General features: G+C 41.7%; 1 protein-coding gene across 2 annotated transcripts in view; it reads left to right on the top strand.

The window, feature by feature from the left end:
• Window positions 1-16,818, top strand: part of col11a1b (collagen, type XI, alpha 1b) — a 210,906-nt gene that overhangs the window by 134,282 nt on the left and 59,806 nt on the right. For both annotated transcript variants that reach the window (XM_037547674.1, XM_037547675.1), the window contains 6 exons: window positions 7,997-8,041; window positions 8,337-8,390; window positions 10,302-10,346; window positions 11,656-11,709; window positions 11,971-12,078; window positions 15,351-15,404. In XM_037547674.1, coding sequence (XP_037403571.1) covers window positions 7,997-8,041; window positions 8,337-8,390; window positions 10,302-10,346; window positions 11,656-11,709; window positions 11,971-12,078; window positions 15,351-15,404 — 360 coding nt within the window. The remainder of the gene's footprint in view (window positions 1-7,996; window positions 8,042-8,336; window positions 8,391-10,301; window positions 10,347-11,655; window positions 11,710-11,970; window positions 12,079-15,350; window positions 15,405-16,818) is intronic.

The raw sequence follows: 16,818 nt of genomic DNA, 5'->3' as shown, positions 1-16,818 counted from the left end.
TACTGTACACAACACACACCAGCAGTACTGTACACAACACACACGCTACACACAACACACACCAGCAGTACTGTACACGATACACACCAGCAGTACTGTACACAACACACACCAGCAGTACTGTACACAACACACACGCTACACACAACACACACCAGCAGTACTGTACACGATACACACCAGCAGTACTGTACACAACACACACCAGCAGTACTGTACACAACACACACGCTACACACAACACACAGCAGCAGTACTGTACACAACACACACGCTACACACAACACACACCAACAGTACTGTACACAACACACACCAGCAGTACTGTACACAACACACACCAGCAGTACTGTACACAACACACACGCTACACACAACACACACCAGCAGTACTGTACACAACACACACCAGCAGTACTGTACACAACACACACGCTACACACAACACACACCAGCAGTACTGTACACAACACACACCAGCAGTACTGTACACAACACACACGCTACACACAACACACACCAGCAGTACTGTACACAACACACACACCAGCAGTACTGTACACAACACACACCAGCAGTACTATACACAACACACACCAGCAGTACTGTACACAACACACATGCTACACACAACACACACCAGCAGTACTGTACACAACACACACCAGCAGTACTGTACACAACACACATGCTACACACAACACACACCAGCAGTACTGTACACAAAACACACCAGCAGTACTGTACACAATACACACCAGCAGTACTGTACACAACACACACCAGCAGTACTGTACACAACACACATGCTACACACAACACACACCAGCAGTACTGTACACAATACACACCAGCAGTACTGTACACAACACACATGCTACACACAACACACACCAGCAGTACTGTACACAACACACACCAGCAGTACTGTACACAAAACACACCAGCAGTACTGTACACAACACACACCAGCAGTACTGTACACAATACACACCAGCAGTACTGTACACAACACACACCAGCAGTACTGTACACAACACACACCAGCACCAGCAGTACTGTACACAACACACACCAATAGTACTGTACACAACACACACGCTACACACAATACACACCAGCAGTACTGTACACAACACACACCAACAGTACTGTACACAACACACACGCTACACACAACACACACCAACAGTACTGTACACAACACACACGCTACACACAATACACACCAGCAGTACTGTACACAACACACACCAGCAGTACTGTACACAACACACACCAGCAGTACTGTACACAATACACACCAGCAGTACTGTACACAACACACACCAGCAGTACTGTACACAATACACACCAGCAGTACTGTACACAACACACACCAGCACCAGCAGTACTGTACACAATACACACCAGCACCAGCAGTACTGTACACAACACACACCAACAGTACTGTACACAACACACACGCTACACACAATACACACCAGCAGTACTGTACACAACACACACCAGCAGTACTGTACACAATACACACCAGCAGTACTGTACACAACACACACCAGCAGTACTGTACACAACACACACCAACAGTACTGTACACAACACACACGCTACACACAATACACACCAGCAGTACTGTACACAACACACACCAGCAGTACTGTACACAACACACACCAACAGTACTGTACACAACACACACCAGCAGTACTGTACACAACACACACGCTACACACAATACACACCAGCAGTACTGTACACGATACACACCAGCAGTACTGTACACACCACACATCAGCAGTACTGTACACAACACACACGCTACACACAATACACACCAGCAGTACTGTACACAACACACACGCTACAAATATTACACACATTACACACAATACACACTTTGCACCCATTACACACTTTACACCCTACACACTTTACACACTACACACTACACACTTCACACGCATTACACCCATTACACGTCACATATGTTAAACATTACACACATTGCATACTTTAGACACGTTACACACATTACACACGTTACACACGCTACACACTTTACATACTTTACGCACTTTACACACTTTACACACAACGTCTCGTTGTCTTCAATTTATAAACATTAACACTAAAGGTTATTGAACAGTGAACATTTGAACTGATGGGCTCTTCATTACAACATTAACCTTCATTAAATTCATTCATCCATCTTTTATTTTTTTTCTTTCTCCCACAATCAGACATTTTGGCTCGTTAGAGTCGCATGTCTGACATAAAACTCGACCTCACACAGCCTTTACACTGACCTGCTACACTGACCTCCTACACTGACCTGCTACACTGACCTCCTACACTGACCTGCTACACTGACCTGCTACACTGACCTCCTACACTGACCTCCTACACTGACCTGCTACACTGACCTGCTACACTGACCTCCTACACTGACCCGCTACACTGACCCGCTACACTGACCTGCTACACTGACCTGCTACACTGACCTGCTACACTGACCTCCTACACTGACCTGCTAAACTGACCTGCTACACTGACCTCCTACACTGACCTGCTACACTGACCTCCTACACTGACCTCCTACACTGACCTGCTACACTGACCTCCTACACTGACCTGCTACACTGACCTCCTACACTGACCTCCTACTCTGACCTCCTACACTGACCTGCTACACTGACCTGCTACACTGACCTCCTACACTGACCTGCTGGGTCAGTTTATTATTGTAGCTATTTCTGTCTGAATAAAGGAATTTTAAAGTCATGGTTGCTAAAACTGACCTCTGCCCTGGACAGAATATTTAACACCTAGCATTTACATTTAATCCGCAGAAAAAGATGATTTGTCCTAAAATAAGAAATAAATGTCATAATGTTGTGAAAGCATCAAACGTTACGTTCTGATAATGTCGACACTGTTAGACTCTTCATTTAGTTCTAATATACATGATGAGTATAAAGTGTTTGTGTTCTTTGAAAATCACTTCCTTTCATGTTCTGACAGGTAGAACCTCGTAAGTCTGAGCAGAATGAGAGGATTAGAAGGTTCTGTCTGCATTTCCCTGTTCTAAAAACTTTACAGATTTGATTGGATTTTGATTTTGTACATTTAGAACACATGTAGGTCGTCTGAGTGTGTTTACATGCACTTAATAATCCGATCACTACAGAAAATCAGATTTGGTCTCAACATGTTTATATGCTCTTGAGTAATCAGATAATGGGGGAAACTCCAGGTCTACAGGAGTCAGACAGTAATCAGATAATGGGGGAAACTCCAGGTCTACAGGAGTTAGACAGTAATCAGATAATGGGGAAACTCCAGGTCTACAGGAGTCAGACAGTAATCAGATAATGGGGGAAACTCCAGGTCTACAGGAGTCAGACAGTAATCAGATAACGGGGAAACTCCAGGTCTACAGGAGTCAGACAGTAATCAGATAACGGGGAAACTCCAGGTCTACAGGAGTCAGACAGTAATCAGATAATGGGGAAACTCCAGGTCTACAGGAGTCAGACAGTAATCAGATAATGGGGAAACTCCAGGTCTACATGAGTCAGACAGTAATCAGATAATGGAGAAACTCCAGGTCTACAGGAGTCAGACAGTAATCAGATAATGGGGAAACTCCAGGTCTATATGAGTCAGACAGTAATCAGATAATGGAGAAACTCCAGGTCTACAGGAGTCAGACAGTAATCAGATAACGGGGAAACTCCAGGTCTACAGGAGTCAGACAGTAATCAGATAATGGGGAAACTCCAGGTCTATATGAGTCAGACAGTAATCAGATAATGGAGAAACTCCAGGTCTACAGGAGTCAGACAGTAATCAGATAACGGGGAAACTCCAGGTCTACAGGAGTCAGACAGTAATCAGATAACGGGGAAACTCCAGGTCTACAGGAGTCAGACAGTAATCAGATAATGGGGAAACTCCAGGTCTACAGGAGTCAGACAGTAATCAGATAATGGGGAAACTCCAGGTCTACATGAGTCAGACAGTAATCAGATAATGGAGAAACTCCAGGTCTACAGGAGTCAGACAGTAATCAGATAATGGGGAAACTCCAGGTCTATATGAGTCAGACAGTAATCAGATAATGGGGAAACTCCAGGTCTACAGGAGTCAGACAGTAATCAGATAACGGGGAAACTCCAGGTCTACAGGAGTCAGACAGTAATCAGATAACGGGGAAACTCCAGGTCTACAGGAGTCAGACAGTAATCAGATAACGGGGAAACTCCAGGTCTACAGGAGTCAGACAGTAATCAGATAATGGGGAAACTCCAGGTCTACAGGAGTCAGACAGTAATCAGATAATGGGGAAACTCCAGGTCTACAGGAGTCAGACAGTAATCAGATAATGGGGAAACTCCAGGTCTACAGGAGTCAGACAGTAATCAGATAATGGGGAAACTCCAGGTCTACAGGAGTCAGACAGTAATCAGATAATGGAGAAACTCCAGGTCTACAGGAGTCAGACAGTAATCAGATAATGGGGAAACTCCAGGTCTACATGAGTCAGACAGTAATCAGATAACGGGGAAACTCCAGGTCTACACGAGTCAGACAGTAATCAGATAACGGGGAAACTCCAGGTCTACACGAGTCAGACAGTAATCAGATAATGGGGAAACTCCAGGTCTACAGGAGTCAGACAGTAATCAGATAATGGAGAAACTCCAGGTCTACAGGAGTCAGACAGTAATCAGATAATGGGGAAACTCCAGGTCTACAGGAGTCAGACAGTAATCAGATAATGGAGAAACTCCAGGTCTACAGGAGTCAGACAGTAATCAGATAATGGGGAAACTCCAGGTCTACAGGAGTCAGACAGTAATCAGATAACGGGGAAACTCCAGGTCTATAGGAGTCAGACAGTAATCAGATAATGGGGAGACTCCAGGTCTACATGAGTCAGACAGTAATCAGATAATGGGGAAACTCCAGGTCTACATGAATCAGACAGTAATCAGATAATGGGGAGACTCCAGGTCTACAGGAGTCAGACAGTAATCAGATAATGGGGAAACTCCAGGTCTACAGGAGTCAGACCGTAATCAGATAATGGAGAAACTCCAGGTCTACAGGAGTCAGACAGTAATCAGATAATGGGGAAACTCCAGGTCTACAGGAGTCAGACAGTAATCAGATAATGGGGAAACTCCAGGTCTACATGAGTCAGACAGTAATCAGATAATGGGGAAACTCCAGGTCTACAGGAGTCAGACAGTAATCAGATAATGGAGAAACTCCAGGTCTACATGAGTCAGGCAGTAATCAGGTAATGGGGAAACTCCAGGTCTACAGGAGTCAGAGAGTAATCAGATAATGGGGAAACTCCAGGTCTACAGGAGTCAGGCAGTAATCAGATAATGGGGAAACTCCAGGTCTACAGGAGTCAGGCAGTAATCATATAATGGGGAAACTCTGGGGTTGACAGGAGTCAGACAGTAATCAGATAATGGGGAAACTCCAGGTCTACAGGAGTCAGACAGTAATCAGATAATGGGGAAACTCCAGGTCTACATGAGTCAGACAGTAATCAGATAATGGAGAAACTCCAGGTCTACATGAGTCAAACAGTAATCAGATAATGGGGAAACTCCATGTCTACAGGAGTCAGACAGTAATCAGATAATGGGGAAACTCCAGGTCTACATGAGTCAGAGCGTAATCAGATAATGGGGAAACTCCAGGTCTACATGAGTCAGACAGTAATCAGATAATGGGGAAACTCCAGGTCTACAGGAGTCAGACAGTAATCAGATAATGGGGAAACTCCAGGTCTACAGGAGTCAGACAGTAATCAGATAATGGAGAAACTCCAGGTCTACATGAGTCAAACAGTAATCAGATAATGGGGAAACTCCAGGTCTACATGAGTCAGACAGTAATCAGATAATGGGGAAACTCCAGGTCTACATGAGTCAGACAGTAATCAGATAATGGGGAAACTCCAGGTCTACAGGAGTCAGACAGTAATCAGATAATGGGGAAACTCCAGGTCTACAGGAGTCAGACAGTAATCAGATAATGGGGAAACTCCAGGTCTACAGGAGTCAGACAGTAATCAGATAATGGAGAAACTCCAGGTCTACATGAGTCAAACAGTAATCAGATAATGGGGAAACTCCAGGTCTACAGGAGTCAGACAGTAATCAGATAATGGAGAAACTCCAGGTCTACATGAGTCAGACAGTAATCAGATAATGGGGAAACTCCAGGTCTACATGAGTCAGACAGTAATCAGATAATGGGGAAACTCCAGGTCTACAGGAGTCAGACAGTAATCAGATAATGGGGAAACTCCAGGTCTACACGAGTCAGACAGTAATCAGATAATGGAGAAACTCCAGGTCTACACGAGTCAGACAGTAATCAGATAATGGAGAAACTCCAGGTCTACACGAGTCAGACAGTAATCAGATAATGGGGAAACTCCAGGTCTACAGGAGTCAGACAGTAATCAGATAATGGGGAAACTCCAGGTCTACAGGAGTCAGACAGTAATCAGATAATGGGGAAACTCCAGGTCTACAGGAGTCAGACAGTAATCAGATAATGGGGAAACTCCAGGTCTACAGGAGTCAGACAGTAATCAGATAATGAGGAAACTCCAGGTCTACAGGAGTCAGACAGTAATCAGATAATGGAGAAACTCCAGGTCTACATGAGTCAGACAGTAATCAGATAACGGGGAAACTCCAGGTCTACAGGAGTCAGACAGTAATCAGATAACGGGGAAACTCCAGGTCTACAGGAGTCAGACAGTAATCAGATAATGGGGAAACTCCAGGTCTACACGAGTCAGACAGTAATCAGATAATGGGGAAACTCCAGGTCTACACGAGTCAGACAGTAATCAGATAATGGGGAAACTCCAGGTCTACACGAGTCAGACAGTAATCAGATAATGGGGAAACTCCAGGTCTACAGGAGTCAGACAGTAATCAGATAACGGGGAAACTCCAGGTCTACATGAGTCAGACAGTAATCAGATAACGGGGAAACTCCAGGTCTACAGGAGTCAGACAGTAATCAGATAATGGGGAAACTCCAGGTCTACAGGAGTCAGACAGTAATCAGATAATGGGGAAACTCCAGGTCTACATGAGTCAGACAGTAATCAGATAATGGAGAAACTCCAGGTCTACACGAGTCAGACAGTAATCAGATAATGGAGAAACTCCAGGTCTACACGAGTCAGACAGTAATCAGATAACGGGGAAACTCCAGGTCTACAGGAGTCAGACAGTAATCAGATAATGGGGAAACTCCAGGTCTACAGGAGTCAGACAGTAATCAGATAATGGGGAAACTCCAGGTCTACATGAGTCAGACAGGAATCAGATAACGGGGAAACTCCAGGTCTACATGAGTCAGACAGTAATCAGATAATGGGGAAACTCCAGCTCTACAGGAGTCAGACAGTAATCAGATAATGGGGAAACTCCAGGTCTACATGAGTCAGACAGTAATCAGATAATGGGGAAACTCCAGGTCTACAGGAGTCAACTGCTCCCTGGGCACTGTGGATAGGGTTGCCCACCGCTCCCGTGCCCACTGCCCCCTAGTGTGTGTGTTCACTAGTGTGTATGTGGAGTTTCACTGCATGGACGGGTTAAATGTGGAGGTGAAATTTCCCCGTTGTGGGACTAATAAGTATCACTTAACATGACCATCTGATTAATCGGATAAAGATCGGATTATCGTGAGCGTTTAAACACGTGTACTGACACGTTCACCTATCAGTTCTGCTAAAGCTCAACATCTCGAAACGCAGACAGAACCTTATGATTCCAATGGGGCGGCTTAACTAAAGATATGGCTGTTCTGGGAGGCGTCTGGTCAGCGCTCTGCTCTCACAGCTGCCCCACACAGACGTTCAGCCTCTAACAATGACTGCAGTGTTGCTGGAGGATGTTTTTGTTGACTGTTGTGGTTTAATTGCATTTCAAACCCCCCGCAGGGTCATCCTGGTAAAGAAGGCCCTCCTGGAGAGAAAGGAGCAGCCGTGAGTGTTTCCGCTCTTTTTCTTTCTCTGTTTAAACACAGCTTTGGTTTCGGCACATGAGCTCAAGCTGAAAGCCCTTAAACTCCCTGTGAGTGTCAGGAAAGACCCGGGACCGCCGCCGGGCTTCAGGCTGTCTGAGAGCCCTCAGATATAACCCGAGATGTCTGACAGGACTGATGTTTGCTCTTATTCTGCTTGTTTGTGTGATTTTAGATTAAAACATTCATCATTTAAAGCTGAATTAATGATATTTTAATATTTTGTGAGTAAATGTTGGTCTTCCGTCTGATTTTAGGGTCATTCTGGACCTCAGGGCCCCATCGGCTATCCCGGCCCACGCGGAGTGAAAGTATGTCTTCATATTGTTCAGAATCGAATCGTATTTATAATTCATAACTATGTATATTCATGTGCTTGTAATGTATGCTGTGTGTTTATTTATCGCATGTATATGTAAATGTCAATGTTCTTTGCTGTAGAACCTAAATCTCCCTTGCAGATCAGTGAAGAACGTGTGTCAGTGTCTTTCCATCCGTCTTAGTCTTTTATCCCTGAATAGTGATTCAGTTCGATTACGATTCTGGAGGAAACGAATTAAACGCATCATGAAATTTCAAATTTCAACTCAACGTGATTTGATAAGGTTATGATATTTCTGTCAGCGCTAAATTTAACTGGCCAATATCTTGTCCAGCGAAATGATCTTAAATCTCATCTACATATCTAATATTTCCCATTGAGAGATTATAAGATTATATATGATCTTATTTCTAGACATTATTTACTTGTTTTAGGTGATTTTATTAAGTAAAAGTCTCTCACTGTAGTGGCAGTTCATTATAGTGAGATCAATAAAATCACCTAAAACGAGTAAAATGTCTAGAAATGAGAGAGAATCTTAAAACAGGCTCACAACAATCTCAACAGGAGAAATATTAGATTTACTGAAAAGATCATTTTCACTTGAGAAGAGACGTTTTTTGCAGCGTATGGAAAGTCTTTACACAGAATTGAAATATACACAGTAAAAATCTTAGTTTTTAGCTTTTAGCTTTTTTTATTTTTATGTTTAAAAACTCTTTTGTTGAATTTAGTTTTTGCCAAAAAAATGGGGATATACATTATTACATATTATTGTGGTAAATGTTAATGTAAGCTGGACCATTATTTCATAGTATAATAATAATAATAATAATAATAATAACATTCACAATAATAATCATAATTATAATAATAATAAGACGACCCGGGTCCGATTTCCAGCCAATGCAACTGCACAGTAGTTTTGGGCAGTCGTGGGCTGGAGGTCAGGGAACCAGCCCTGTGACCGGAAGGTCGCCGGTTTGATCCCCAGAGCTGACAGTCCATGTCCAAAGTGCCCTTGATCAAGACACCTAACCCCCAACTGCCCCCGGGCACTGTGGATAGGGCTGCCCACTGCTCCGGGCAAGTGTGCTCACTGCCCCCTAGTGTGTGTGTGTGCTCACTAGTGTGTGTGTGGAGTTTCACTTCACGGACGGGTTAAAATGAGAAGGTCTAATTCCACAGTGTACAAAACCCAGTCGGCTGATGTTTCTGAATAAATCAGTCATGATCTTCAATAAAGAATAACCAATTCATTAGCTAGATTCATCTGCACTCCTAAAGGGTTCCTCGAGAGTTCTTTAGTAAAGACGGTGGTTATATAAAGGACCATGGAAACTCAGAGGACCGTTTGCATGCTTAAATGGTTCTTCTGTTTGATGGAGAACGTGTTGGTTTTATCCAGCACCAGAAAGGGTTCTGCTGTTGTCACAAGCTTGACATCAGGACAGTAGAAGAACCCTTTTAGATGCTGTATAGACACATTCTCCATCAATCTGAAGAACCAGAGGAGCATGCAGAGAACCCGTTAGGCAAGCAAGGCCTTCTTATTTCTCTCCCTCTCATGGGTGCACAGACACGGGAAGACCAGGTTGGGAGCTCCAATTACTCTGACGCAGCGGTGGCAAAATGCATAGAGCAGGAAGTCTGCTGTACAGCACTGTACGCAGGCGTTACCGCAGTCTGGACCGCTTTATATATATTATATAATACAAACTATAAGCCAGGTTTGATGTTTATCGCTTCTCTAAATCTTTTGCTGCCTGGTGTTTACCAACCAGTGGCCTGGCTCTTTTTCAGATACGCCGCTCCTCACGTCTGAAAGGCGTGGTGTGGACGCTCTCTTACTCTTTAACTCTAATTAAAAGCTCTTTTGTTGTCTGTCTGTGTTGTTCAGGGTGCTGAGGGCGTCCGCGGGTTGAAGGGAGGCAAAGGAGAAAAGGCAAGTGCTCTCAGTGTCCTCTCTCCTAATCAGTCTGAGTGTGGAGTGTTGGTGAAGAGATGAAAGAGTGTGTGTGTGTGTGTGTGTGTGTGTGTGTGTGTGTGTGTGTGTGTGTGTGTGTGTATGTGTGTGTGTGTGTGTGTGTGTAAGCAGAGCGGCCGATCAGCTCCTAAAGCGCTTCAGTCGGTTGGGCCCTAATGGGCTGTGCAGCATTATGCTGGAATGATGCGGAGCTGTTTTTCCGCACAGCATCATTCCTAAGTGCCGTCACTCCGTCATTCCACTCTACTTTTAGTTTTCCCTCCCGTGACTCAGCACTGTGGAAGCCGCGCTGATTTTAGACGGATAAGCCGAGGCTGCTGCGAGTGAGGCCATTATGGAGGAATGTGTTTTATGGCATTTCAAACTGTGTGGAGCTGCAAGTTAGCCAAGGCAGCGCAGCAGCTCCGCTTACTATTTCATGCAAGTGAACTGAGCTGTTTCAAGCTATGGTTCCTACACTGACCACCAGATGTCACTGTTCCCTCTAATAAGAGCTCCTCACGTTCCTCTAATCTGGAGATGTGCGGTGTTTTATATATTTATATATATATGAGTGGTGAATAGTCCAGAGTTATGGGGAATGTTTTTTTTGGTTTATGATACCAAACACATCAGATAATGAGTTTTTTTTTCTCTCACCAGAGATCCTCAATTAGTACTTGCATTCTTCTCTGTGGCCACTAGATGTCATCATTTAGCCACAATGCTGTGTTCGCCATTGCTGACAGAAGTGCTTTCTAGCAGAGCTGATCTAATAAATGGTGGATATTTCTATGTATGATAAATATTCTCCAGCAGGCCAAATCTACCACATATGTTGGTGAGGCATGTATGGTGTGGTGTGTTTGTCGTGACAGCATCATGTCACATGAAATGATCTTAAATCTAGTCAAATGTTCTATTTATGCGTTTATTATACCATTATCTAGCTTATTTCTAAACATTGTTTACTTGTTTTAGGTGATTTTTATCAATATCTCACTTTAACTCATCATTTCGCTGGTTTCAGTCTCATTTCTTACAACAAGCACAAGTATCTGCTAATACAGTGGGATAAATTCACCTAATAAAATCAGTTAAAACAGGTCAAATGTTTGTAAACGAGTTGGATAATCTTACATTAATCTTTCAACAATCTCAGCAGGAGAAATATTAAACGCATTGACTAGATTTAAGATCAATTGACTTGAAAGCAGTTTTTTTGCAGTGAAGAGGCTTGAAGAAGTTGTGTTTTCTAAAGAAATGATTAAAATCTCATCCATTTCAGGGCGAGGACGGTTTCCCAGGGTTCAAGGGTGACATGGGCCCCAAGGGTGACAAGGTGAGTGATGGTGTTTTCATGCTCTCCTTCACATCAGCTTAAATGAGCCCCTCTTTCAAGAGCGTTTCTAATTTGTTTGGATGTCTGAAATCCAACCTAGAAACACTGTAAACAGATCCAGGCTTGGTTTAGGAAACGTGGTGCAGAAGCAGTCCAGCGCCGGTCAGCGGCGCCGGTCTTCAGGCTGGTTGACCGAAGTGTGAGTGTGCTGTATTGTTTATGTCGTTTGGACGTTTGTTTAATGTTGTTTATGGTGTTTAGGGAGAGTCTGGTGTGCTTGGGTCCAGAGGTGAAGACGGACCCGAGGGGCCGAAGGGAAAAGCCGGACCCACCGGAGAGGCTGGACCCGTGGGTCTGGCTGGAGAAAAGGTGAGCCTGTCTGTTGTACTGTATTTTATTCGGTGTGCGTTATAGAGTCACTCCAACGTCACGTATATCAACTTCACTAGAAGCTGCCAGCCCTGGAACCAGCAGGCAGACCGTAACTCTGTAACACGACGTACATTAACTCTTTAAGTTATAGGCATTTTTAAATTAGCACTTATTATTTCCTTAAAATTGAAGGGTCTGTATTTGGTTCCGCATTGATAACTCATTACAAATTAGTTTGATAATTATAGTTTTTGAAGTTCTGCATAGCTAAATATTGTAATAATGAAAAGTAGCACTCCTTACTGAATAATGAATGTTAGACACTGGATGGCTCGTATTAAGTCCGGAGTAATTCATGGTAGACACTGATTAATACACATACAGCTTAAGGGGCTACATGAACAGTTGCATGTCAACGTGGAAAGTAATTTTGTTTAGTAAGAATTATGCATGTGACCTCTGGTTCTCTGTCGATTTGATATATTTATAGTTTGTAGTTGTTAGTAAATAATTCATACTAAATATAAAAAACTGCATGCATATTACTGAATAATTCATAGCAGGTACTGAAAAATTCATGGCAGGTATTGAATAATTCATAGTAGTTATTGAATAAGTCATAGCAGATACTGAATAATTCATAGTAGTTATTGAATAATTCATGGCAGGTACTGAATAATTCATAGCAGGTATTGAATAATTCATAGTAGGTACTGAATAATTCATAGTAGTTATTGAATAATTCATAGCAGGTATTGAATAATTCATAGTAGTTATTGAATAATTCATAGCAGGTATTGAATAATTCATAGTAGTTATTGAATAATTCATAGCAGGTATTGAATAATTCATAGCAGGTACTGAATAATTCATAGGAGATACTAAATAATTCATAGCAGGTCCTGAATAATTCATAGCAGGTACTGAATAATTCATAGTAGGTACTGAATAATTCATAGTAGTTATTGAATAATTCATAGCAGGTATTGAATAATTCATAGCAGGTACTGAATAATTCATGGCAGGTACTGAATAATTCATAGGAGATACTAAATAATTCATAGCAGGTCCTGAATAATTCATGGCAGGTACTGAATAATTCATGGCAGGTACTGAATAATTCATAGTAGGTACTGAATAATTCATAGCAGGTCCTGAATAATTCATGGCAGGTACTGAATAATTCATAGCAGGTACTGAATAATTCATAGCAGGTCCTGAATAATTCATAGCTGGTACTGAATAATTCATAGTAGGTACTGAATAATTCATAGTAGTTATTGAATAATTCATAGCTGGTACTGAATAATTCATAGCTGGTACTGAATAATTCATAGTAGTTATTGAATAATTCATGGCAGGTACTGAATAATTCATGGCAGGTACTGAATAATTCATAGTAGGTACTGAATAATTCATAGCAGGTCCTGAATAATTCATGGCAGGTACTGAATAATTCATAGCAGGTACTGAATAATTCATAGCAGGTACTGAAAAATTCATGGCAGGTATTGAATAATTCATAGTAGTTATTGAATAATTCATGGCAGGTACTGAATAATTCATAGCAGGTACTGAATAATTCATAGCAGGTATTGAATAATTCATAGCAGGTACTGAATAATTCATAGCTGGTACTGAATAATTCATAGTAGTTATTGAATAATTCATAGCTGGTACTGAATAATTCATAGCAGTTATTGAATAATTCATGGCAGGTACTGAATAATTCATAGCAGGTACTGAATAATTCATGGCAGGTACTGAATAATTCATAGCAGGTACTGAATAATTCATAGTAGGTACTGAATAATTCATAGTAGTTATTGAATAATTCATAGGACATACTGAATAATTCATAGCAGGTACTGAATAATTCATAGCAGGTACTGAATAATTCATGGCAGGTACTGAATAATTCATAGCAGCTACTGAATAATTCATAGCAGGTCCTGAATATTTCATAGCAGGTACTGAATAATTCATAGGAGTTATTGAATAATTCATAGTAAGTACTGAATAATTCATAGGAGATACTGAATAATTCATGGCAGATACTGAATAATTCATGGCAGGTACTGAATAATTCATGGCAGGTCCTGAATAATTCATAGCAGCTACTGAATAATTCATAGCAGGTCCTGAATAATTCATAGCAGGTACTGAATAATTCATAGGAGTTATTGAATAATTCATAGTAAGTACTGAATAATTCATAGGAGATACTGAATAATTCATGGCAGATACTGAATAATTCATAGCAGGTACTGAATAATTCATGGAAGGTATGAATAATTCATAGTAGGTACTGAATAATTCATAGTAGTTATTGAATAATTCATAGCATTATTGAATAATTCATGGCAGGTACTGAATAATTCATAGCAGGTACTGAATAATTCATAGCAGGTATTGAATAATTCATAGTAGGTACTGAATAATTCATAGTAGTTATTGAATAATTCATAGTAAGTACTGAATAATTCATAGGAGATACTGAATAATTCATGGCAGATACTGAATAATTCATGGCAGGTACTGAATAATTCATGGAAGGTCCTGAATAATTCATAGTAGGTCCTGAATAATTCATAGCAGGTACTGAATAATTCATAGCAGGTCCTGAATAATTCATTCCAGGTACTGAATAATTCATAGTAGGTACTGAATAATTCATAGTAGTTATTGAATAATTCATAGCTGGTACTGAATAATTCATAGCAGGTACTGAATAATTCATAGCATGTACTGAATAATTCATGGGAGGTACTGAATAATTCATAGCAGGTCCTGAATAATTCATAGCAGGTACTGAATAATTCATGGGAGGTACTGAATAATTCATAGCAGGTCCTGAATAATTCATGGGAGGTACTGAATAATTCATAGCAGGTCCTGAATAATTCATAGTAGGTATTGAATAATTTATAGCAGGTACTGTATAATTTATAGCAGGTACTGAATAATTCATAGTAAGTACTGAATAATTCATAGGAGCAGATACTGAATAATTGCTAAATAATTTGTAGTAGATGCTGAAGGATTCATAGTTATTATTCAGTAGTTCGTACTAGACACTGAATAATACGTCTTAACTTATTACCTGAAAAATACACTTTCAGTTTAATGGACTCTTTGAGTTGTTGAATAAGTTCACGTGGAAACGTGAAATAACCTTGTTTACTTTAGTACATCCCATTTGAATCTATTTGTCTGAGTTCATCGCGTGAGTCGAGTTTGTCTTCACTGTGTTGCTGTTTGTCTCGTAGGGAAAGCTGGGCGTTCCTGGATTACCCGGATATCCAGGACGACAGGGTCCTAAGGTATGACATCACTGACTCCTCACTCTCTCTGGAACTCCATCATGTGTTCCTTTGATTTGTTCTCTAGCTCCACAGAGATGCTGCTGTATAGTCTGTCTCTGCGTCTGAGGCAGATTCGGCTCTTTCTAATCAAACGCAGAACCCTCAAAAATGAGGAGTAGACGGAACAGCAGGCCTGCGGTTCTAACGTCACATGGCAGAGATCAGAATCCTCTCAGTCGGTCACTGTGGAGTAAAGACTCCTGGCTGTGCTTGCTGCTCAGCATCCCTGCTCACACAGCAGACCGCACTCCTAAAGGTGCTTCCTCAAGGGTTCTTTAGTAAGGACAGTGGTTCTGTATAGAACCATGAACACTGAAAGGACCATTTGCACCCTGAAATGTTTCAGATTGATGGAGAATGTGTTGTAGACGGTTCTATATTGAATTGTTTTGAAAAGGGTTCTATATAGCACCAAGAAGGGTTCTACTATTGTGACAACCTTGACAACATGAAAAGGTTCTATCTAGCACCAAGGAAGGTTCTGCTATTATTATGAGTTCAACGTCCTAACAACAGAATTCTTTTTGGTGCTACATAGAACCATACACAACACATTCTCCATCACTCTGAAGAATAATTCCACGATGAAGAGAACCATTTGAGGGTGCATAGGGTTCTTTCAGTGTTTATGGTTCTATATAGAACCACTGTCTTTACTAAAGAGCCCTTGAAGAACCAGAACCATCTGTTTTATGTGTGTAGCCGAGCTCTGATGGCTTAGGTTAACAGCGCTGATAGCAGAACCCGTTCTCTGCCTCTCTGAGCGCCTGATCTCCGTAACTGTGTGAGGAACTTGCCTCCCTGATCTGTTGACTTTGCCGGAAATCATGCCAAGAATTACATGGTAGACTTTCCCTCAGAGCTTCATCCAGAGCTTTCGTTCCACAGTCGTACCGAAAGTGTGTGTCACATCTTTTCATGGGCCAGATTGTGTCATAACACAAAGCAAGACTAAATCCCACTGATTAAAGGGAAACTCCACCAATGTTTCAAACTTTATGCAGAATTCAAAGTCACTCAGACGTCTTCACAGTGGTGGTGATGGGAACCAGGCGTCGCCATGACTACAACACAGATACAGACACTTTATTTACCATCCAGAACCACCAGAGAACCTACACCAGTCTTCTGAGCTTATATGGAATGTTGATGATGGAAAACAGTGGAAAATCTGGAATAATGAGTTTTCTTTGGGGACTATTTTGCCGCACCGCGCCCTGCATGTCTCCCTCCAACATGAATGGAGTTGAAGTTCTCTAAACTCTCATAAAACAGCGTCTCAGTCATCAGGCAGTGAATTCAGAACCAGCTCATGTAGGAACTTTCTGTAGGAGCTTTTAGAGGGACGTCTGGTTCCCATCACCACCACTGT

The sequence above is a fragment of the Pygocentrus nattereri genome, chromosome 19, assembly GCF_015220715.1.
Source record: "Pygocentrus nattereri isolate fPygNat1 chromosome 19, fPygNat1.pri, whole genome shotgun sequence".
Taxonomy (NCBI): Eukaryota; Metazoa; Chordata; class Actinopteri; order Characiformes; family Serrasalmidae; genus Pygocentrus; species Pygocentrus nattereri.
Note: the sequence above shows the minus strand (reverse complement) of the source record. Positions and strands in the feature narration are given on the sequence as shown.